Source organism: Vicugna pacos, chromosome 7 (genome assembly GCF_048564905.1).
Source record: "Vicugna pacos chromosome 7, VicPac4, whole genome shotgun sequence".
Lineage (NCBI taxonomy): Eukaryota > Metazoa > Chordata > Mammalia > Artiodactyla > Camelidae > Vicugna > Vicugna pacos.
Window position 1 is genome coordinate 62,801,259 of NC_132993.1, and position 23,942 is coordinate 62,825,200.

The 23,942-nt window shown below is 39.7% G+C and overlaps 2 protein-coding genes and 1 pseudogene across 6 annotated transcripts in view; 1 reads left to right on the top strand and 2 right to left on the bottom strand.

Annotated features, from left to right (window-relative positions):
- PEX1 (peroxisomal biogenesis factor 1) overlaps positions 1–12,295 on the top strand; it is a 46,090-nt gene extending 33,795 nt beyond the window's left edge. Inside the window, exons 17-24 of the mRNA XM_006207641.4 lie at positions 1,213–1,277; positions 3,834–3,976; positions 4,061–4,164; positions 4,952–5,128; positions 6,223–6,453; positions 7,496–7,693; positions 7,999–8,129; positions 12,020–12,295. Of these exons, the coding sequence (XP_006207703.1) occupies positions 1,213–1,277; positions 3,834–3,976; positions 4,061–4,164; positions 4,952–5,128; positions 6,223–6,453; positions 7,496–7,693; positions 7,999–8,129; positions 12,020–12,104 (1,134 nt within the window). The 3' untranslated portion in view covers positions 12,105–12,295. The remainder of the gene's footprint in view (positions 1–1,212; positions 1,278–3,833; positions 3,977–4,060; positions 4,165–4,951; positions 5,129–6,222; positions 6,454–7,495; positions 7,694–7,998; positions 8,130–12,019) is intronic.
- Positions 1–23,942, bottom strand: part of GATAD1 (GATA zinc finger domain containing 1) — a 58,695-nt gene that overhangs the window by 26,184 nt on the left and 8,569 nt on the right. For 3 of the 5 annotated variants that reach the window (XR_012074499.1, XR_012074498.1, XR_012074497.1), the window contains exons 7-9: positions 21,403–21,610; positions 12,421–12,539; positions 3,595–3,670 (exon numbers count right to left, since the gene is read on the bottom strand). The gene's annotated coding sequence lies outside the window, so the exon portion shown is untranslated. Of the gene's footprint in view, positions 1–3,594; positions 3,671–8,471; positions 10,897–11,047; positions 12,540–21,402; positions 21,611–23,942 lie in introns of those variants that run through there. The other 2 variants (XR_012074500.1, XR_012074501.1) reach the window with 2 other exon arrangements.
- Positions 765–23,151, bottom strand: LOC102545568 (MARCKS-related protein-like; annotated as a pseudogene).

The window sequence follows — 23,942 nt, forward strand, 5'->3', positions numbered from 1 at the left end:
CTAAAACCGTGTATTTTTCAAGATTAGAGCTTGCAAATATTGTTGTATATTAGATTGTTCCACTAGGGAGGACATCCTATCTATCCCCTTTAGCAAATCTGCAGATCACAACTTGGAATGAGTTCTCAGTGCAAAGGATTCCGTAGAGAGCTGATTCTAGGTGGGTCGGGGGGTGGATCCTGGGAGGCACACGTCAGAGACAGGCCTTTCGCTGGCACCAGTATGCTGCCTTATTCCTGATATTTCGCCTTTGTTATTTCTTGTTCTATCCTCTGTAGTTCTCTGACTGTATCGAGAAAGTCTGATTACATACTGGCGTGTTAATAGGTATCTAGATGGCTGAGTATTAGAAATTCTTTATTTTGGTCACATATCCTGATCAGTATTTAGTCTGAGGTAATGATTTTTCACTGGAGATCACTGTAGGGCCTATTCAGTTTTCACAAATATTTCACTATAAGGAAAGATTGTCCTTATTATTGACTTTGTTATATGTAGTAAAGTTTGTTTTGAAAGTTTGTTCAGTTGATTTTTAGGAAAAATTATACATTCTCCAACTTCTGTACAAATAAATTGGTTTCTGTAATTGAAGACACTGATTAAAGTAATTGATGTCTTATTACATATTTTCTGGAGTCTCCAGAGATAAACAGAACATTTTCCTTTTTCAAAGCATTCATTAGTTTACTAAACAAATAATTGTTCAGTGCTTATGATGTGGCAGGTGCTGTTGTTGGCCCTGGCAATTGACTAATGATCAAAGCTGCCTTTTCAGAGCTTATATTCTACTAGTGGAGGGCGACAGTAAGCAGGTAGACATATGGAGTGTATACTGTACTGTCAGGTGGTGGCCGGTGCTGTGCAGGAGGACAGCAGGAGAGGGAGGTGCAGAGTAACCAAGTGGCTCACACACAGGGCTGTCAGGCAAGGCCTTTCTGAGGATGTGGGGTCCTGTCAGAAATCTAAAAGAAATGAAGCAACGAGCCATGAGACTCTCTGGGGACAAATGTTCTACGCAGAGGATACACCAAGTGTAGAACTTGTGGTATGACATTAATTCCAGCCATATTAATTTTTTACATTTATTTGAGAGAAATCCATTTAGTTATATTAAAACTTTTCCATTATTGCATTAAGACTTAGTCATGCACAAAAATTATATTTTGTTTTTAGATAGTTTTCATTCTGATTTAATTTTATTTTCCCTAACAGGGGCCAGAGTTACTCAGCAAATATATTGGAGCAAGTGAACAAGCTGTTCGGGATATTTTTATTAGGTTGGTTCCCTATGAATGTTTTTTAAGTAACTGGACTGTGTGTTTATTTATCAGTCAGTGCTTTTTGTTCTTCACTTACTTTTTTGAAAAATTGATGTTTGAAACCTATGATTTATGTGGATTATTAATAAGCTAGGGAAAAAAGATTTACTTTTTCACCAAATACCACTTAAATATAAAACATTTTTGATACTAAGTTTTGGAAGTTATTTGGCTGTACATTTACATTAGAAATATTCCTGGGGAGGGTAATAGCTCAGGGGTAGAGTGTGTGCTTAGCATGCACAAGGTCCTGGGTTCAATCCCCAGTACCTTCATTAACAAAATAAATATGTAAATAAACCTAATCACCTCCCCCCCCAAAAAAAAAATTTTAAAAAAAGAAATATTCCTGAAATGCTGAAAGTGTAATCATAAGTGGTTACTCAGAGGAATCTCAAACCATATGAAGCACAGTTACCCAGTTTCTCTCTTTTATAAATTAAGATTCCATGTGGCCAACTTGGTTAAAATAGAATATAATTATTACTGCATTTATACAAAAATACATACGAATACAGAAGCTTAAGAATGAAAATAATTATTTAAGTGTGATGGGATTATAGGGAGCTCCTAAATGAAAAAGCTACTTTGTTCTATTCTAAAATTTTATTAAAAAACATGGAGTTAGAATATATATAATGTACATATATATTTTAAAGAATAATAAATTGAACTTGTATTTCCACCATCCAATTTAAGAACTAGAACATTACCAAGAAAGCATCACTACAGAGAAAGTCAACCATGTATTGACAAAAGGTTCAATTTACCAGTAAGATATTACAGTTCTAAAATTATATGTATCTAATACTGTAGCTTCAAAATTTTAAGGCAGATATTTATGGAACTGGAGAAACTGAGAAATCCACCTTCATAGATTTTTTAACACAGTTCTCAATAATTAGAAAAATAAATAAATAAAAATTCAATTTAAAAAAAAAGTAAAAACTTAGACAATTTAAACAACATAATCAGCAAGGTTGATGTAAGCATGTTTGGAACATGTACCCAACAACTAGAGAATACACATTCTTTTCAAGCACACCTGGAACATTTTTGAAAATTGGCCATATGTCACGCCATACATAGCAGTTGCAGTTTCGAAGAAACAATATCATATACCCTCTATTCTCTGAAAACACAGTTAAGTTAAATTTCTCAAAGAAAGGCTAACCCCCCATACATTTAAATATTTAAAAAACTCTTCTAAATTAATCATAGGTGAAAGAAGGGATCATAATGGAAAATAATTGGCACTGAATAATAATAAAAATCTGTTTATTAAAATTTTGGATACTATAAAACTTATTTCAAGGGAAAAGAATTATACTTATTCCAAGAAAACTTTTTTTCTAAGAATTTTTTAATTCTTAGAAAACAGATCAAAAGCTAATCACTAGGTATCCATCTCATGAAATTAAGAAAATACAGATATAAATGAAAAAAAAAATAAAAAGGGAAATAATAAAGATAACGAAAATTAGTGAAATAGAAGACAATTCAGTAGAGAAGTTCACAAACCCAAATTTTTTTGTGAACTTGATCAGCAGGACTGATCAGGAAGAAGAAAGGAAGGTAGAATAAACAATAAGGATAAAAGGGATGACTATAGATATACCAGAAATGTGAAAGATAGTAAGGGTCTATTATTAAATATTACACTTAATGCCAGTGTATTTCAAACTTGGGTGACATAGATAAAATATGTTTGACCAAAATCGAGCAAAAGAAGAAACAAAATCTGAAAAGTCCCATTAACCATAGGAAGAAAATGATTTTTTTGTTAAAAATCCTTGCACAAGTAAAACATCAGACCCAGCTGGTTTCCTAAGAGAGTTTTGCCAGATATTCAAGGAATAGGTAATTCCAGTCTGTTGTTGGCCTCAGATTTATCTTATTTGCCATACAGTTAATAAGGTATGTTGGGGTTTTTTTTTTCAATCAATGTGACATTTTGTTTTGTATCAGGGGTCATTCTCCAGACATCTAGTCCATCCTGTTACCAGAGACAGAACTTACGTTCCCTTCTCTTTAATTAAAACAAAATTAATTAATAAAAAGTTGGAGTTCAAGTTAGAAAAAAATGTATGTAAGAAAAAAATGTAGGTAACTAAAATACAGAGAGCCCTTATAAAACAATATGAAAATGTTGAGCTTGCCAATTTTAAATGAACAAAAGCCATGAGGAGACATTGCACAAAAGAAGTACAGGTGGCCAGTAAGCATATGTTTAAAAGTTTAGTTGCAATAAGAATCAAAGAAGCATTTCACTTACTGAATAAGGCTGTTTTTCATTTTAGTCGCTGTCCAGAAGGCATGAGTGTTCCCTGATCTCTCCAAGACTCAGTTTACTGAAAACAAGGACAATTACATATGCTTTGCCTTCCTTAAGGGTTTTTTGTGAAGAATTAAATACATAAATATATGTGTGTATACAGATATATATAGGTATGTGAAATTACTTTGCAAACTCTGAATCCCTATTCAAATATGAAATATTGTTTGCTTTCCCAGAGCGCAGGCTGCAAAGCCCTGCATTCTCTTCTTTGATGAATTTGAATCCATTGCCCCTCGACGAGGCCATGATAATACAGGAGTTACAGATCGCGTAGTTAACCAGTTGCTGACTCAGTTGGACGGAGTAGAAGGCTTACAGGGTAATAACTGTAGATACAGAAATATCTTCGTATAACAAAATTTCACCAGGATTTATTAGAAAATTTTTATTTTTGTCCCCCCAGGTGTTTACGTATTGGCTGCCACTAGTCGCCCTGACTTGATTGACCCTGCCCTGCTCAGGCCTGGCCGACTAGATAAATGTGTATACTGTCCTCCTCCTGATCAGGTGACAGTTTCATATTCAGAGTCCAGAAACCCAACAAATGCTAAACTCTTTCCTTGTGAACTTTACTTCTGTTAGGTAATAGCAATTGTCCTTAGAAGACCAGCTTTAGGCAAAGACCTTAGTCACTTTTTCTCACAACATAAAAAGATTCTGAATTAGATACAAAACCTCTTTGGCCCAGTCATTCCATGCAAGTCTAAGAACTGTCATCTTTCAGTGTTGGCTAATTGGAAAAAAAGAGAAGGAAACCCGAAGTATTGCATGTCCACATTCCCTGTGTTGAAAGATCACACACCTCATTATCCTGACAAAAGACCGATACAGAACCAAGCATATGACTGGGAAGCATTGTCTATGCAGGTTATGTAGAGATGCAACTTTTAACTGTTTCTAGTCCTATGTTGTTCCAGCTCTTGTTCCCAAATTCAGGAAGGAATGAATGACAGAAAAAATAGACAAATGAATAGTCAAAGGTATAAAATGTGTATCACAAGTAGCTATTATTTTCCTTTTGAAACACTTTCTTGGCTGATGTGCCCAAATCTAGCGAGTTAGCACTGTCTGAATAAGAAATGATGTATGCTGAATACTTTCCTTTCCACGTTCCTTCTGTTAGGGAGAAAGTTCCAAGGAGGATAGATGTAGAATAGTTAGTACATTCCTCAACTTTCCTGTAAAGCTTATTAGATATATATGTTAACATTTTTTAAAAATCGTAAGATATACTTTAAAATAATATTTAATTTTGTGTTTTATTTGTTAAATCAGTTAGCTTTTCTCCCTTCAGGTGTCACGTCTTGAAATTTTAAATGTGCTCAGTGACTCTCTACCTCTGGCAGATGATGTGGACTTTCAGCACGTGGCATCAGTAACTGACTCCTTCACGGGAGCTGATCTGAAAGCTTTACTTTACAATGCCCAGTTAGAGGCGTTACATGGAAGGCTGCTGTCCTGTGGACTCCAAGTAAGTTATGTGAGGAAAGCGTTACTATGGTGTCTTATGAGTCATAGGAGCAGTTCAGTGTCAAAGTTTCACCCTTAAAAAAAATTTTTTTTAGACAATGTTCGTAAAACTGTATAGAGATTCACCTTAAGTTGAACGTACTACAGTTGGAATATTGGTTTTGCAGAGAATTTGTAATTAATTACATGAAGAGTTTGGTGTCCTGTTTCTTTAACATCACCATACTATTGGCAAAATATGCTGGCTTGTGGAAGGATATTATTTAAATTGGGGTATCGTGAATTATATTGAGGTTTTAAATTTGTTTGTTCTTTAATTTTTTTTCAATCAGCAAAGTTATTTCGAAGCTAAAAATGTTCCAGATCTGGCTAATAGGAGCCAATTTTAAGATGGCTTCTGTGCCCTTTTGGTATGGCCTTGTCATTCTTTGATCAGTTACTTACTTCCGTATTCAGCTAGATGTTCTCAGTTTATCTTGTACTGTGTCTGTACTCCAGCCCTAGAATCAGCCTTTCCTCTAAGATAACATTTTAATTTTTGCAGCAAATAACTTGAACTCTGCTACATTGTGGACTTTATCATTATTTTCTAGGAAGTCTTTTCCTGTATACTCCTCTCCCCTACAATTTTTTGGAGACTGTTGCAGGGGTTAAATTCAGATACTACCGAATTTTTGCTATTTGTTTTGGCAAGCCATTGGAGTTTTTTCTCCCCTGTTCATTAGCAGAAAATGTGCTTATTTGTAAAGCACATTATAATGTTAAATCAACCATGTTATGGAGTACTATATTATTTCAGAGTAGAAAAATAAGAAGACAGAGACATGAAAATAAAATCCAGAGGTCTGAGTCCTCAGTTTGTTACTTTGGGGAAGATGGTTGGCAAATTATCTGCACATTCATCTTGCCTTTCCTTATTTTAATAATTAAAATTTTATGATGTGCTTCAGAACCATTAGTGAATCGATATGAGCTTTTGTGAAAAATGCCTCAAGCTTCCTTGTACTGGTCTATTAGAATGCTGTCTGCATGGTTTATTGCTGAGTTATGGCTTCTGTAGAGCTTTACAACTGGTTGTCCTTTTGTGTGTTTTAGGATGGAGGTTCCAGCTCTGATAGTGACCTAAGTCTGTCTTCAATGGTTTTTCTTAACCATAGCAGTGGCTCTGACGATTCAGCTGGAGATGGAGAAAGTGGCCTAGAGCAGTCCCTTGTTTCTCTAGAGGTGTCTGAGATGCTGCCAGATGAATCAAAATTCAATATGTACCGGCTCTACTTTGGAAGCTCTTATGAATCAGAACTTGGAAATGGAACCTCGTCTGATTTGGTACCTTGTGTAACATGTCATTGTACACTTCTGAAATAGAAAGCCTTATGTGGGTATAATTTCTATCCTAACCAGCCCCGCATAATCTTTCTGCTTGGTTGGTTCTTTAGTAAAATAGTCTTTCCTTATACTAATTAGTCATTTTCATTCCCTGTTAAGAACTCTGAGAGCTGGCAGCACAGGGGCGCCAAAAATCCAGTGCTCATGATTCCCCTTTGGTTTCTTTCAGGTTTATCTCCCTTCATTAGTGCTTTTAAAGCATCTTTAGTAGCAGATCCATTTTAGGTCAGACTCAAATTCTGTTATTGTAAAACAGTTGAGTATAATGAGAAATTTGGTACAAATTTTGACAAAAAATGTTAGCTATTTGTAATACTGCTAGTGGAAAGTGCAAGCACAGTGAAAATGTTAGTAGTGATGTTTCAACAAGGAAAATGTTTAGATTAAATGTGGGCGATATCATTGTTTTTCTAAGTTAAAATAGCATTCAACACATCTCAAAAAATTTACCAGTTGTTCACTGTTGCTTTATTGGTAAACATAACATTTTTACATATATTTAGTTACATTTTGGTAAATTTCCTTTATTTAGAAAATATATATATATAGGTTTAAAAAATATAAAACCCATTTTTATTCTTAAGAATAGTAAGCTATTTAATTCCAGTCTTTGTTTTCTATTTCATACTTTATATATAGAAGTGTCCCAAACTTTAGTATAACTGTTTACTGAAAACTGAGAATAAGGCTCATTTGGGACCTATCACTAGGGCATTACTGTGGTGGGTTTAATAGCAAAACTAACAAACCTTGCATTATGGCAGTTTTCACTCTGGCGTTTCAACAATATCGATATAGATGAACCTTTATGGAATGTGAACATATTTTAAACTTGCTTAATTTCAGTTAATTAAAATGTAAGCTTACCCATGTCAAGATACTGTAACTTTTGTTTTTCATTTTATCTTTGATAACATAATTTTTTTCTCTCCTGCTGTTTTCCCCTCCCTTCCTCCTCTCATTGTTATGCTTAACCCTGCAGAGCTCGCAATGCCTGTCAGCACCAAGTTCCATGACTCAGGATTTTCCTGGAGGTCATGGGAAAGATCAGTTGTCCTCACGACCACCAGTGTTCAGAGCAGGTTCACAAGAGGGTTATCAAGAACTCACCCAGGAACAAAGAGATCAACTGAGGGCAGAGATCAGTATTATCAAAGGCAGATACCGGAGCCAAAGTGGAGTATGGCTTTTCCCTCCTCATTACACTTGTAAAATTTTTTAAAACCTGTTTTCCTTTTTTTTTTAACAGTTGTTTTTCTCTTTGATATGTATTATTTTATTTCTAAATGAGCTATATTTATAAACAAGGGACTGAAAATATTGATCATTTAAATGGTTATGTGCTAACAATTTTTAGTAATCTGATAAGAAATCAATGTATAAATGTGCAGTCTCCTAAAAAAAAAACAAACTGACAAGAAATGTCACTTGGATTCCGTTTTTCGTTGGATCTCGAAGTTAACTTTTTTTCTCCTTTTATTTAAGGAGGATGATGCCCTTACCCAACCAGCACCACTGAGAACCAGTCTAGCTATTCATCAGGCACATTTAATGACAGCACTCAGTCACACAAGGCCATCCATCAGTGAAGATGACTGGAAGAATTTTGCTGAGATGTAAGTAACATTCTGATTCGGAAGTATACATATTATAGGTGACAGTTATTCAGACTTTAAAATTTCTTATTTAAAATCACAAATAATATTTGGAGTATTTAAAAGCATTTGTTTAAATACATGGCTACTAAACACCCCAAAACCTCAGGAATGTAAACTCAAAGATGAATGTTCATTACAGGTAAATTGAAATATAATCAAATGAATTGATTAAGAAATTGGTTTAATTTTGAGAGCATTAAAAGAAAATCAAAAACACAAAATGAATCCAGTATATAGTTTGCAAACATTATGAAAAATACACCTCTTCTGGTTTCAAAAAATTTACATTTTATTCTCAAGGACAGGTAAATACACTTACATTTATTCACTTGTGGACCATGTTTAATACACATTTGGATATATACACATCTTATAGTTCTTTCTGTAGCAATTTAGGATCTGAGACCCGTAGAATGGGGATTCAAGTCAGTGTTCAACTTAAGTCAACTCAAGAAATGTATTCCTGCTCTTAATTTACAAATCTTTCTTGTATAGTTTGGCAATGTGCATGCATATGTATATTGGGAGGGTGGAAAATTTCTCCATTCCCTTCTGACTTCTTTGGTTCAGTCTAATAATTAAATTGACATAGGCTGAATTAACAGGAGAAAAATTTAATTTCGTACATTCAAGATCCTTACAAAAATGAGACTACAGGCAGTCAGAAGGTTGAGACTTATCTGCTATCCTGAGGGAAGGGGAGGGCAATTCACAGGAAGATGAGAGCAGAGCTGTGAAAAACATACGCTTGCCCAGCCATGAAGGTGAGTATTAATGAGATAAAAAGTTATCTATGGTAATAGCACTCTTACTGGTACAAGGCCCTTATTTAAGACACAGAGACAGAAAGACATACAGACAGAGAAACTAGCTGCAGCCTCCTCAATTAAAAACACAGACACACTAGCCTCAACCTCCTCCATTACATAGACAAGTACACAATTAGATAGACACAAACTAGCCTCCTCTTCCTCCTTGATGAGATAGATTGATAGACAGACACACGAGCCTCCTCCTACATATCGATGTAGCCAGATAGACAAACAGACATACCTGCGTCCAGCATCTCCTCCATTAGATGGACAAACACCCTAGCCTCCTCCACGTTCTCAAATAGACTGAAAGACAGAAACACACTAGCCTCCTCCTCCTCTATTAGATATAGATAGACATATAGACAAACACACTAGCTTTCACCTCCATTAGATAAAGAGACACAAACACAAAACCGTCCTCCTCCTCCATTACATACATAAACACAGTTAGACACACTAGCCTCTTTAATTGGACAAACACACTATCCTCCTCCTCCTCCTCAATTTGATAGAGATAGACAGATACAAACACATTATATACACAACGAGCTGCCTCTTCCTCCTCCATGAGATAGAAACCTAGATACATACATAGACAAACACACACTAGCAATTGCCATTAGATATATAAACACACTGCCCTCTTCTGCTCCGTAACACAGACAGATACATAGACAAGCACACTGGCCTCCTCTTCCTCTACATACGGAGATACATGGACACACTAGCCTCATCATCCTCTTCCATTACAAAGACAGACACACAGACCGAGAAACAGCCACACTAGCGTCCTCCTTCTCTTCGTAGACAGACAGACAGACACACTAGCCGCCTCTTCGTCCTGTTAAGGTACAGACAGAAACACACACATACATAGAAAGACACACTAGCCTCCTCCTCCTGTTTCGATAGAGAGAGCGGCAGATACACACAGTCAGACACACTAGCCCCCTCCTCGTTTTTAGATAACTAGACAGAGAGAGACACACACACGGAACACTAGCCTCCTCCTCCTCGCCTTCTCTATTAGATAGATAGATAGGTAGGTTGGTAGATAGATACATAGGTAAATAGATAAATAGACAGACAGACAGACACACAGATAGATAGACACAGGAGCCTCCTCCTCTTGGTTAGACACATAGACAGGCACACTAGCCGCCTCCTCCATTAGGGAGAGACAGGGACAGATACATAGATACCCGGACACAGTAGCCTTGTCCTCGCCCTCCATTAGGGAGATAATTAGAAACACATATGGACAGACAGACACCCTAGCCTCCTGCTTCTCCTCCATTAGAGAGACAGACAGATACTCAGGCACACTACCCTCCACCTCCTCCTGCATTAAATACATAGTAGGTACATAGATAGAAACACAGACAGACAGACACTGGATACTGCTCCTCTACAGAGAGATAGTTAGACACAGTAGCCTATTCCTCCTTATATAGACACACAGACACACTACCCTCGTCCTGCTTCTCCATTAGATAGGTGGACAGGCACACTAGCCTCCCCCATTAGGGAGATACAGAGACAGATACATAGATACACGGACACAGTAGCCTTCTCCTCCATTTGACAGAGGAGGAGGACGCTAGTGTGTGTTTGTCTGTCTCTCCTCGTATCTATCAGATAGATACACAGACAGACATAGATAGGTAGACAGACCTATAGACAGACACACTAGCCCCGCCTCCGTTTAATTTATTTGTTAGACAGACAGACACACAAGGCTCCTCCTTCATTAGATAGACAAAATGATCAATACACGGACAATTAGACACTAGCCTCCTCCGTTAAATACGGAGATAAACAGATAGATGGTTAGACACACTAGTCTCCTCCTCCTCCATTACATAGAGACAGACAGACAGACAGACAGACACACTAGCCTCCTTGATTACCTAGACAGACACCAGCGGCCACGTCTTCCTCCATTAGTTAGGAAGACAGACAGACAGACAGACACTGTGCTCCACCAGTAGATATATAGACAACTAGCCTCCTCCTCCATTAGATACAGGGAGAGACAGACATACTAGCCTCCTTGATTACATGCAGACACCAGCAGCCGCCTCTTCTTCCTCCATTAGTTAGAGAGACAGACAGACAGATACTACGCTGTACCATTAGACAACTATATAGACACACTAGCCTCCTCCATTAGTGACAGAGATAGACCAATAGAGAAATAGACACATTAGTCGCCGCCTTCTCCTCCTCTTGATAAGCAAATAGACAGGTAGACAGATGAGCGTCTTCCTCCTCCATTAGAGGCAGAGATAGACACTGGCCTCCTCCTATTCCTCCCTTAGGAAGAGAGACAGAGACATAAAGACACTAGCCTCCTCTTTGTCCTCCGTCTGTAATTCACGCAAGCCAGAAGACAAAAGTTTCCTATGATATCACTAATATGTGTAATCTAAAAAAAAAAAAAAGACAAGCTCTTAACGAAGAGACTCACACAGGAAGACAAACTTACGGTTACTTGAGGGGCGGGGTCCAGCAGAATGGGAGAAGTTGGGAAGTTCAAAATATGAAAACAAATTCATGTATGTTTATGTATGACTGAAATGTGCTGTGGACCTGAATTTAACATTGTTAACTGACTGTACTTCAGTAAAGGAAAAATGTACAATGAAATGTTTCCAAATTGCCGTCCAGAAATACCATACAGCGCACATTGCAACAGCAGTTTAATTATGATAGTGCTCGTGTCAGCAGGCACTAACTTTAAATGTAGTATTTCTCTCTGTAACTTGTCTAAAAATTTACATTTCTTTCATTGTAACTATAGAGGTTATATTTTTCATATCAGTATTGCCATTTGTATTATCTATTCATCCGTTTTGCTCCTTTTCCTGTTGAAGTGTTCAACTTTTAAAAATTTATTTGTTAGAACTTCTTTAATTTGTTAATTTTTCCAGTTTATTTACCTTTTCTTAAAAAACTCTGTCTACAATCGACTATTTTTGTAATTTTAGCATTACACCTAGTAAACATTATCTTCGTTTTTTTACTTTTAAGGTATGAAAGCTTTCAAAATCCAAAGAAGAGAAAAAATCAGAGTGGAACAATGTTTCGACCTGGACAGAAAGTAACTCTAGCGTAAAATCTACTCTGATTTTTTTTTTCCGTAGTGCTTTTGTCCCTGTGTTGTAGCAGTGAAAATGGTGTATGTAAATGTCTTTCTAATTAACTTAGTTTGTTAATGTATCAAATCACAGCCTGGTAAACCTGCGCTTGTGGCATAGTTGGGATTGCTTGATATTAATACTTTAGAATAAATTGAGATTTATAACACATTCTATGTTTTATTTCCTATATACATTAAATCCTTCATGAAATAATATTCACCAAATGTTTTAACTGATGTTTTTCTCCTCTGAAGAAAACATAAAGGATTAAATACATTTCTTAGAACTCACCGACAGCTGTGTACTCAACATCTTTCGTGCATTTGACAAACTTTATGCTTAGCAACTTCTTCACTTTCGTCGAAATAAAATATCTTGTTATTTACTGTTCCAATTATCTGTTCTTGTATCTGAAAACATGGAATTTACACACAATTTAAATAAATATAATTGCTCCTTTAACCCGAAATGAGACCACATCCCCATAATAAAGCTCCAGCTGCTAGGCCAGGGTCCTGAATGACGTCCATTCCTCCTCTAGTTCCATGACTTTATCTTGATGTATGCTGACCTCTGAACTAAGCTGTCAAGTCAGCCGCCATCAACACCAACTATGTGTAGTAATGTGTTAAGGGGCAAGGAGAACGTTAAGTAACATACGCAGATAAATACATGAGACAGCAAAGAAAAATGTTTAGGCTGCAACCATTGCTTTCTGCAGTTAGTCACGAGGCCATGGCTGGTATTTTTTTTATTTTTATCTTCCATTACTTACTCCATGTTCCTCTGATTTCAGCCCTCACCTTCATGGATTAGAGGCCTTTACTGAGTGGGATGGTCTAAACCTGCATTTCTATCACAGCCTTTCCATCAGTGGCCTAAGATTGCAATTGTCTCACATTAAATTTACCACAAATAAGGTTCCGTCCGTACTTCTCCCATCCCCCATTGTGTACCGTCAACTCTGTTCACTCAGCCAGTATTGTAACCCTCCCCTTTCAAAGCATTCAGTTATTACTGTGTTCCCCTGGTAGAATTGCTCCCTTGCTCCCCTCAAATCAGCAATGCCCAGCATCTCTAGGAATGGAGACAAAGATGCTTGTGTCACTAGATACTGAGAAGTGCCCTTCTGCCTTGCACTTTGGTTCCTAGATCCTTGTATTTAGGCCTTGGTCACAGTATATACAATAAGCACTACATACAGCAGATCAGGACTCCAGTCTACAAGCCCAAGAGGCCAGCTGTTTCAAACTCTATGAGGAGTTTATTTACATTAACTCCAGGGAACTCACTGTAAAGGAAGTTCTGTGATCAGAAGTAAGGCTAGCCTAACAGTGTAAAATCATGTTGTGAATCCCTGAGAGATGACATTGGTAGGAGTTTAGAGGACAAAGCAAATCTAATTCAAGAATGTGTCCCCACCAAGGCACAAGATAAAAATCTCAGAAGAAATAAGTCATGATGAGATAGGCAGTTTATCCGAGAAAGAATTTAGAATAATGATGGCGAAGATGTTCAGAGAACTCAAGAGGAGTATAGATGCACAGAGTGAAGTTTTTAGCAAAGAGTGTGAAAATATAAAAGAATACCCAAACAGAGCTGAAGAGCAGAAGCACTGAGTAACACACTAGAAGGAACCAAGAATAGACTAAATGAGGCAGAACAGATTAGTGAGCTAGAAGACAAGATTAGTGGAAATCACTACTGCAGAACAGAAGAGAGAATGATAAGAAATGAGGATAGTTTAACAGAACTCTGCAACAACATGAAACGTGTTAGTATTTGCATTATAGGGGTCCCAGAAAGAGAAGATAGATAGAACCTGAGAAAATTTTTGAAGAGATAACCGAAAACTTCCCTAACTTGGGAAACAGTCACCCATGTGCAGGAAGCACAGACAGTTCCACACAGAATCAACCCAAAGAGAAACACCCCAAGGCACACAGTAATCAAGCAAAAAGTAAGGATAAAGAGAATATTAAAACCAACAAGAGAAAAGTAACAAATAACATACAAAGCAACTCCCATAAGGTTATCAGCTGAATTTTCAGAAGAAATTCTATAGGCCAGAAGGGAGTGGCAATATACATTTAAAGTGATGAAAGGGAAAAAACCTACAACCAAGAATACCCTACCCAGCAAGGCTCTCGTTCAGATTTGATGGAGAAATCAAAAGCCACACAGATAAACAAAAGCTTAAAGAATTCAGCACCACCAAACCAGCTTTACAACAAATGTGAAAGGAACTTCTCTAGTCATCAAACCACAGGAAAAGACACACATGCACCCCAATGCTCATAGGAGCACTACTGATAATAGCCAAGACATGGAAACAATGTAAATATCCATTGACAGATGACCAGATAAAGAGTTTGTGGTATATTTATACAACAGAATACTACTCAGGGATAAAAAAGAATAAAATGATGCCATTGGAGCAACATAAATGGACCTTGAGATCATCATTCTAAGTGAAGCTAGGAAGAGAAAGAAAAATACCATATGATTCATCTGTGCAATCTCAAAAAAGAAAAAGGAGGACATTAATTGACTCATCTACAAAACAGAAGCAGACTCCCAGGCATAGTAAACAATTTCATGGTTAATGGGTGAAAGGGGGTGGGAAGGGATAAATTTGGGAGTTTGAGATTTGCAAAGGTTAACCACTATATAAAGAAATGAAAAACTAAATTTCTTCTCTATAGCACAGGGAACTATGTTCAATATCTTATAATAACCTTTAATGAAAAAGAATATGAAAACAAATATATGTGTGTATATGCATGACTGAGACATTGTGCTGTACACCAGAAATTGGCACGTTATAACTGACTATATACTTCAATTAAAAAAAGAACACCAGGGGGGAGGGTATAGCTCAGTGTTAGAGTGCATGCCTAGCATGCATGAGGTCCTGAGTTCAATCCCCAGTACCTCCATTAAAAAAAAAACCTAATTACCTCCCCCCAAAACAAAAACAATAAATAAGAAAACAGTTAAGACAAAAAAAAGAATACTCCAGATGCTGAGGCAGCATACCGAATCAAAAAAGTGTGTTAATTAGAAACAAGTTCAGTGCATTAATACACTCAGCTTGACCAATTATTAAGTTTCTCCCTTCTTAGTCCAGCGCCACCCCCCCACACTATCTCCACATATATTCTTTATATTTTGCAAGAAAAAGCAAAATATTGTAGTTCTTTATTGTCTAAGCCTTCTCCTTCTGACTTTCTCTTCACTCCCTGGGGCATGTTGGAATCGGACAGGAGATGGGAGGGTTGGAGGGCAAGGATGAGCTTCCTCTTGCAAGACTGAGCCCCCATCAGACGAGGGCTTTTTCAGGATCTTCAAACAAGGGTCACAGGGGCTACCTCACTATCAAGCAAGATTTTTAAAAAGGGTAAAGATTCAAGGGAATCCAGTTCCTTCCACGTGTCCCCACCCCAGTTACCAGGGGCCCACTCTTTTCTGACCAATACCTTAACTTCTCCATAAGAGATCTAAAACGGCTATGAACTCAGTGGATAATGCCATCCAGTCATCAACAGGATCAAACTCTGCATTTGACTTTCAGCCTCATGGCGCCAGAAGACAAGGGATTCTTCCGGCTGTCATACTAATCCATAATTTTCAGCCTGTGCCTTGAGCTGAAAATATCAAGTGGGCTTGCCTTGCTCCTTTAAGCTCTCTAGCACTGTTATCAGTGCACCCATTTGAAACCCTTGTGTGTTTGATACTATTCCATAGCAGCAACCTATTCAATGGGCACTTCATTCCCGGGAATAATTTGTGTTATTTCAGCTGTTTTGCCACCGGATGCCATCACCTGCCAAATTCATATCCCGTAATACGAAATGGATTTTCCGCACCCTCAGCCTTTACTAGGGCAGGTAACTAGTCCCAAATTTCCTCCCTTTTTTTTTTTTCTCCCAAGTCTTGCCTGCAACCACTTCGGGTAGCAGAATCCGACCCTGGCTTTTTTAAGCAGAAAGGAATTTATTAAAAGCTTTATTGGGGTGAGAAAGCAGAGATGCTCAAAGACCCACGAGGTCATGTCACCAGTCTTTGGGTGACACGAGAGCTTGGCATAAAAGGCCTCCCAAGTGAAAAAAATAAAGTAACACCAACCTCGCCCACAAGACCCCCTGTTATGGATGACGTCACCCCATTTAAACCGCTTGAAGTCTGCCCATTCCTGAATTTCTAGCTTCCAGAAACCCCGTGTACAAGGCCAGCAGCCTGCTCTGCTACGAAGCCAGGCCTAACCGGCATAGCTCATAATTAGTATAACAAGCAAAAAATTCAGCTTTATACATACTGAGTGGTGGTCTCACCATCCTTTGATATTTTCCTAATCAAGATCAATAATTCCGAATCTAGTCATCTATTAGAGTCTAACTGGGAGAACACTTACTGTGAGAACCAGCTAGTAACTTGCAAGGTTGGTTTGTTTCACCATGTCCAGCTGCCTCCGTGTTACACGGAAAATGCCACAGAAAGGCCAGGTTTCGTGCATACTGTTCACCGCTGTTATCTAGAAAAGTGCTCCTTATACTGGTGATCAATCAATAAGCATTTGTGAATGAATCATTCTTATTTCTTAACTGAAATTGGAATAACCCTCCTTTGAATAAATAAGGGGGGAAAAAAACCAAAATCTAATATTTCAAGACTTTTTTTTTTAGATTAGAACACGTATGATTGACTAGGAATCAGTTTTGATTGTAAAAGCAGTGGAAATTGGCCATCTACAATAGTTTCAGGAGATATTTCATGGATTCTTAAATTAAATGGACATTTTGTATTCCAATAGTAAAATACTCCATGCTTACAAATATAAAGAAGAAAAAATAAAAGTGTAAAATGTGAAACACTGACTTTATGTCATGGAGTTTACCCATTTCCTAAGTAAACTGACATTTTTATAGCACTAGCATAGGATTCCCAGGAAGTTTCCAAGAATCAAACAAACCAAAAACAAAAAGCAGAGGAATGTTCCAGGATAAAAAATACCATCAACCATGTATCGAAAGAGACATTTTCAGAGACTTCAGACAGAAAACTGAAATAAGGCATTGTGGCCTCGATATTTATTTTAAGTACAGTCAGGTGACAAAAATCTGAAGATGGATCAGTCAGTTCAAATGATGAGTAAAATACTAAAAACGTTTTACTGTCATTTGAGGACAGTGAAAACCTTAACCCTAGTTTTAGGGCAGGGCGTTGGTGGATCAGATATAGATCCAAACTACCCTATGGCCTCTGATCACAACCACTTCCTGGCATCTCAGAAACACCTGCAGCTGTGATTGACATCACCAGAGAGCCTTGGTTTTGAAGGGACTGACCCAGAGGCTGATGGTCCAGCACAGCAGAGGTGGGATCGAAATCGTTCCTCCCTGGCACCCTCTTGGCATCTGATGGAGAGGAAGGCCAGAGTTGTGAAGACTCCCTCCTGTATCTTATACTATGATCAGTGTGCATTGATCCCAAGGGGGAGGGCGGGCAGGGAGGATGTGAGATTGACATAGCAACCCACCATCACTACCAGAAAAAAAACCTCAGAACAAACCCAGGGAGAGTAGCAGAATTTCCTACCTTACCTTTTTTCGCCTGTGAGTAATAAGCACAGGACCAGTCTAACTGGAATGGACACCAACTGAACTGAACCAGCATCACCAGGTACACAGTTCTCTGTTTACAATCCATTCTCCCAACTGAGCTTTCTAAAGTGTGCCAAGCCGCAGCGGCGCTGTGCTTTCACTCCCTGCCAGACACTGTGTCTGTGCACCTTACCACCATGTTGAATCCCCTCAACTGCCTGAGGAGATTATTTCAATGATCTTGTATTTAACCCCAGCTGAGTTCAAAACCCATGGCCTTACAGCAATCTACCCTGTCCACTCACAGTGTTCTCCTCGATCAAGACAGAAATAGAACCAAGAGCAACTTCACTCATAAGATTTCTGAAGCCCTCTGTTATATGAAACTCGTTTAAGACAGTACCTTGAAAAGACAAACCAATGGAAAGATACATTGTGCTCATGGATTGGAAGAATATTGTTAAAATAATCCATATAACCAAAGTAACCTACCGATTCAATGCAATCGCTAGAAAAACCCCAATGGCATTTTTCACGGAAATAGAACAAGCAAGCCTAAAATGTATATAGAACCACAAAAGACTCCAAAGAGCAAAAGCAATCTTAAGGAAAACTTATCTGGAAGCACTATGCTGATTTCAAACTATGCTAAAAAGTTTTAGTAATCAAAATAGTCTGGTACTGCTCTAAAAACACATAGATCAATGGAACTTAATAGACAGCCCAGAAATAAACCCACACCTCTATGGTCAATTAATTTATGACAAACGAGCCAAGAACATGCAACAGGAAAAGGACGGTATCTTCAATAAACAGTACTGGGAAGACCGGACAGCCACATGCAAAAGAAGGAAACTGCACCCCTATTTTGTACTATCCACAAAATTTAACTCAGAATGGATTAAAGACTTGAACTTAAGACCTGAAGCCATCAAACTCCCAGATGAAAACGTAGTGTGTAATCTCAACTCTGGTCTTGGTGATAATTTTTTGGAATTGATACCAAAAGCAAAGGTGACAAAAGCAAAATGAACAAGTAGGACTACATCAACATACAAAGTTTCGGTACAGAAAAAGAAACCATCAACAAAATGAAAAGGCAACCTACCAAATGTGAGAAAATACTTGCAAATCATATATCTAATAAAGGATTAATATCTAAAATATATTAAAAACTCATGCAACTCAATAGCAAAAATGAAATAACCTGATTAGAAAATGAGGAGAAGATCTGAATAGACTTTTTTCCAAAGACAGACAGCTGGCCAACAGGTATAGGAAAAGATGCTCAACATCACAAATCATTAGGGAAATGCATATCAAAACCGCAGTGCAATAAACTCATAAACCTATCAGAATGACTAATATCAGAAAGACAAGAAATAACAAGTGTTGGCAAGGGTATGGAGGAAAGGGAACCCTTTTGCCCTGCTGGTAAGAATGTACATGGGTACAGTCACTATGGAAAACAATATGAAAGTTTCTGAAAAAATTAAACAGAACTATCACATGATCCAGCAATTCTACTTCTGAAGTATATATCACTGCTGGTTGGAGACTGGTGTTTCACAGTGTACCTCGCCACATGGAAATTTTCTTAAGGTTGGCAGGTGACCTAGTGTCTATCTAACCCATTTGGTGACCAACTCATCCTAGCAGTCTTAGACTTAAGGAGCCAGAGCTCTAACAGCTGTGTCCACCAATTCTGCAGCACTAGCTCTAAGATGCTCACAGCAATAGTTGTTTTTCTGAGATTTCTTTATAGTGGTGGACACCCTAATTTTTTTTTCTAAGGGACATTTATTCCTTTTCCAAATGTTACATTAAAACCAGGTGGAAGAGAATGGTTTCAGCAGTTAGAAAAAAAAAGTACAAATCTAGGGTTTGTAAGTTATTTACAACAATTGGTGGGGGGAAAAAAGACAAGTTGTTTCACATTACAGCCCCCCCCCACCAGACCCCAAAGCTTCGTATTTGTTTACTAAGTCAAAAAAGAGACACAGATGATTCACAAGGTGGAGGTTTGAACTTGGGTAAATTTATAAAAACTTGGTCAGGGCCAGTGTCCTCCCCAGCCCAGGTACCACTAGGCACAGCACAAAAGACTAAAAACTCAATGGCGAAGGCTGGACACTCAGGGTTTGGGAGTGTAGGCACCCCCACATCCGGCTCAGGGATTTAGAAAAGAACTGGAGAAGAACAACAACAATTGCCCTCTGCAGGGGTGGGTACAGGGAAGGAGGCAGGGCCACGACAGGAGCATTTCACATCACTAACCTAACCTGGGAAACTGGGAGGGACCATCTTCAACTGGCCTCAAGAGAAAGATCAACTGGATGATGGGAGAATCCATCTGCAACCACAGGGAGAGGAGGAGAGGGAACATGGCTAGGGGGCAACAGCCCCTTCCATTCCTGGCACAGGAAGGCAGCCAGAGCACCAGGTTCAGGCAGTGACCTCACAATGACAGCAGTTTTGCAGCTTAAAAATCACCCACCTGCCCGCAACCAGCTACTCATTCTGCTCGCTTGCTGGTGTAGGGCCACTCTCTGGCCTGGGACCCTGCCTCTTCTTCTGTGTCTCCTCCCTTGGAGGCAGCGCTAGTCTCTGCCACTTTGGCCTGGGGCTCCCGGTAATCAAGGGTGGCAACAGCCTCGCCCTTCCTGGGCAATGCCTTCCTTGCTGCAGGCTCTGATCTCCCTCTGCTCCTGCTCTTCCTGTGGGTGAGGAGGCTGACTAATCACCCCTACCCTCCTTCGGATTTCTTTTGAAGGACAGGCCACTCAAACTGAAAGGCTTTTTGAAAGAATTTCTTCTTCTTCTTGGGTGTCCCCCGAGGGGGGCGGGGGGGCTCTCCCTTGGCTTCACCGTCCTGGCTAGGGGGTGCCTGCTCGATGGCGTCGCCAGTGGCCCCGGCTACCTCTTCTGTTCCGTTCACCCGGGGCGACTCTCCTTCATCCTAGGGGGAATGACTCTCCATTGCTCTTTACGTGGCCGTTCTCCCGTCCATTAGCCTTCGCGGGGGAAGTGCCTGCTGCCTCCCCGGCGGTCACGTCGCCCCGGGGAGACACGGAGCTCTGGCTGCCCAAGGCGGGGGTTCTGGTGGGGGGGGCGGGGCCGGAGCCGCCCTGGGCTCGCGCCGCAGGGCACAGGTGAGTAGGGCGGGCCTGGGTAGCGGAAGGGTGGGGCTCTCGCCCGACGGGGAGGGGTGTCGGGGAAACCCCGCCCCCGGCCCCGCCCAGCCGGCCCCGCCCACCCAGCGCCCGCCGCGCCCGCCGCGCCCGCCCCGCCCGCCCGGCACCCCCCCCACGCCACGCCAGAACGCCTCCTAATGGCTTTTAATATTTCGAATCCTGCCTTAGATTCTGGTGTGCCGTTGGTCAAAACAGCCCGAAATTTCTTAATTTATTTCCCCAAGTGCCCCAATGGTTTTCGCTGTGGACTTAACCTTGAGGCTTTGCGAGTCCCCTAACAGCTGGCATCTTGCTTCCTTCAGATTGAGGGGTACCCATTATTTCCCCTTGTTGAAATATCCTCCCTTAGTCAACCAGGCTTACTGTTTCTGGCTGCCTGTGCACAGTTCCCGAGACCGGTCAGTACCTCCCGGAGGCCCTTACCTCGTAGGTGAGGTTGGCCACAAACCCAAATGTTGTGGCCCATTAAGTCTTACCTTGAAAAATTTGGAGTTTCTCACACCCCAATTTTCCACCTGGAAGGATGCGGACAAACTCGAAGAGCTCAGAAAGGCAGAGTAAGGGGATCCCGGAGAGCGGCTAAGAGGTGGTGTACCTGAAGGGCTTTGAGGCTACCCTCACCTTCGTCCAGGAGCCTCTCGGTACCTCCAACAGCTGCCTTCAGGACTTCTTTCTGCGCCAAAACTGTCAAAGGACAAACCTAAAACACTTTAGTAACAAATTTATGTCCTTTAGTCAAGGGAACACAACCCATGGATTGGGGGAGCGCAGGGCCTCACACGCAGTGCAGCCCGCTCCCAGGATTCTGGGCAGGAGCGAGTTTCACCCAGCGTTAGAGGCAACGTGGAAACGTCACAATTGGCCAGAAGGAGGGGATTCACGAGAGGAGCAGGTTCTGTTTTCAAGGGTCAGGTAAACAGGCCACAGCTGAGCTGGAGGGCTGTGATTGGCGGGTGTCAGGTTCCTTGACAGGTGACGAATTACCTTCATCAGGGTTAATTGATATAAACAGGCCTTTGATGATCTTCCTAAATTGCCCCAAAGCAGGATGCTAGCAGACCTCTTTCTCACTTTGTAGAAACTGAAGCTTTTAGCAGCTGAATTGTATATGCAAGAGAGAACTAGCTTGAAAACAACGGTTCTCATTTCTGGCTTCACATGAGAATCATCTCTGGAACTTCAAACGTTTTTTTGTATTTTTAAGTTTTACTAGATTCTTTGGAAACTAGTGAAGTCCCTGTCTCACTCCCAGAGATAATGGTTTAATTAGTTGCCTTGTGGGAACTTCCCAGCAGTTTTTGGGTTTTGTTTTTGTTTTTAAAGCTACAGGGGTTTTTCTAGTGTGTTCGTGACTCACCAGTGAAAGGTGGAGGGAAGGAGGCGGAATCTTAAAAAGTGTTCAAAATCCACATGATTAATTCTTTAAATATAAAAAAAGAGATAATTTTTGTAAACCTGCTAGGTACAAAGCATTGACACGTGCACTTGGAGAATGAAAAGAAAATGAATTTCCCTTTGGCAGGGGATTACAGTTTTGCCCTTCGTCCATAAATTCAGAACCTCTTAGACTTGTTAACTAAGCCATAATCTTGAGGTGATCACCTGTGTTAGCTAATTGACTTTATGTGGGGCGAGGGACGAACTTGTATCTTTACGACGGAAGTACTTCTACAGCTTGGAGCACCGAAATTAGGCTGTTACCCTCCCACAGAAACTGGAGGATGGGGTGCTGTCTCTCACATTTACATTTCAAAGAGATGGCTCCCAGGTACCTTGAGAAACACTCCTAGGTCCTAAGGCTGTGTGAGTGGAGGATGGGTCTCTGAGCCTGAGCTCAGGGGCCGCAATGTTGAAACCCTCACAGATGCAGGTACTAATAGCAGCCCTGACCCGGCCAAGGCCTGGGTCAGGAAGCTGCCCACTTCCTCCCTCTTCCAAATGTAGGGCACTGTAAGGACAAATAAGAGTTTAAAAGAAGAAGCTTGATTTCCTTTCTATATCAGAATATTTACCTTAGAAAACTTTAAAGTATTTTCTCATCTCTTTGAAATGTATCTGTTTAGAAACTAAATAAGCCTGTCAGCTTTACAACCTAGGAGTGTTTCTCAAGGACCCGGGAGCCATCTCTTTGAAATGTAAATGTGAGAGACAGCACCCCATCCTCCAGTTTCTGTGGGAGGGTAAGAGCCTAACTTCGGTGCTCCAAGATGCAGAAGTACTTCCATCGTAAAGATATGAGTTTGTCCCTCACCCCACATAAAGTCAGTTAGCTAACACAGCTGATCACCCCCATCACAGGTGAACTTAGGAATACCTGCAAGTGACTAATGGCGCTGTCAAGTTCTCTTTGCTGAGGACTAGTTACTGTTTTAAGAACATGTATGTAATGGGCTCTACCTGCTTGGCTGTATAGAAGGGTGAGCGTTCTTTGTCTTTGCAGCCTCAGCCAGTTGCCTGTGATGAATAGCACACTCTGGCTAAATGTTCAGGAAAGAATAAAAGTGTTAACTTCCTCTGCGACCTTCGTGGAGAGGATTTCTGGGTTGGGAGGTTTTTTGTTTTTTTTTAATTGTATCTTCCCAACAGCACCTTCACTCTTTATTCTAAGGTTACTGTCGTTTTTACTCGCACCTTCCCTAACCATGTGGACAAGTACTAAAGATATAGGTATTTTTGTTATAAACTTCCTCCATTCTACCCAGCTTCAGGTGGAACACAGGAGTTAGGATAATTCCAAATAGTGACGATGTTTCAAGAAGTTGAGTTTATGATTGTAGCTTTTCTGTTTGTAGTTGAGTGATTATTTCATGCTAGTCTGTCATGCTGAATAAGAAATACTGGTTAATGATTCCCACTTTAACAGAAAAAAGAGAAAAAGGGAGAAGAGAGAGTTACCTGGTTTTAAATTTTGTATACACCTCTTTTGACAGATAGAAATTAAAGTATTTTTAAATAATCCAATCTGTTCATCTTTTCTTATGTGATACCCTTCATTGTTTTTCAATTAAAAATTTAT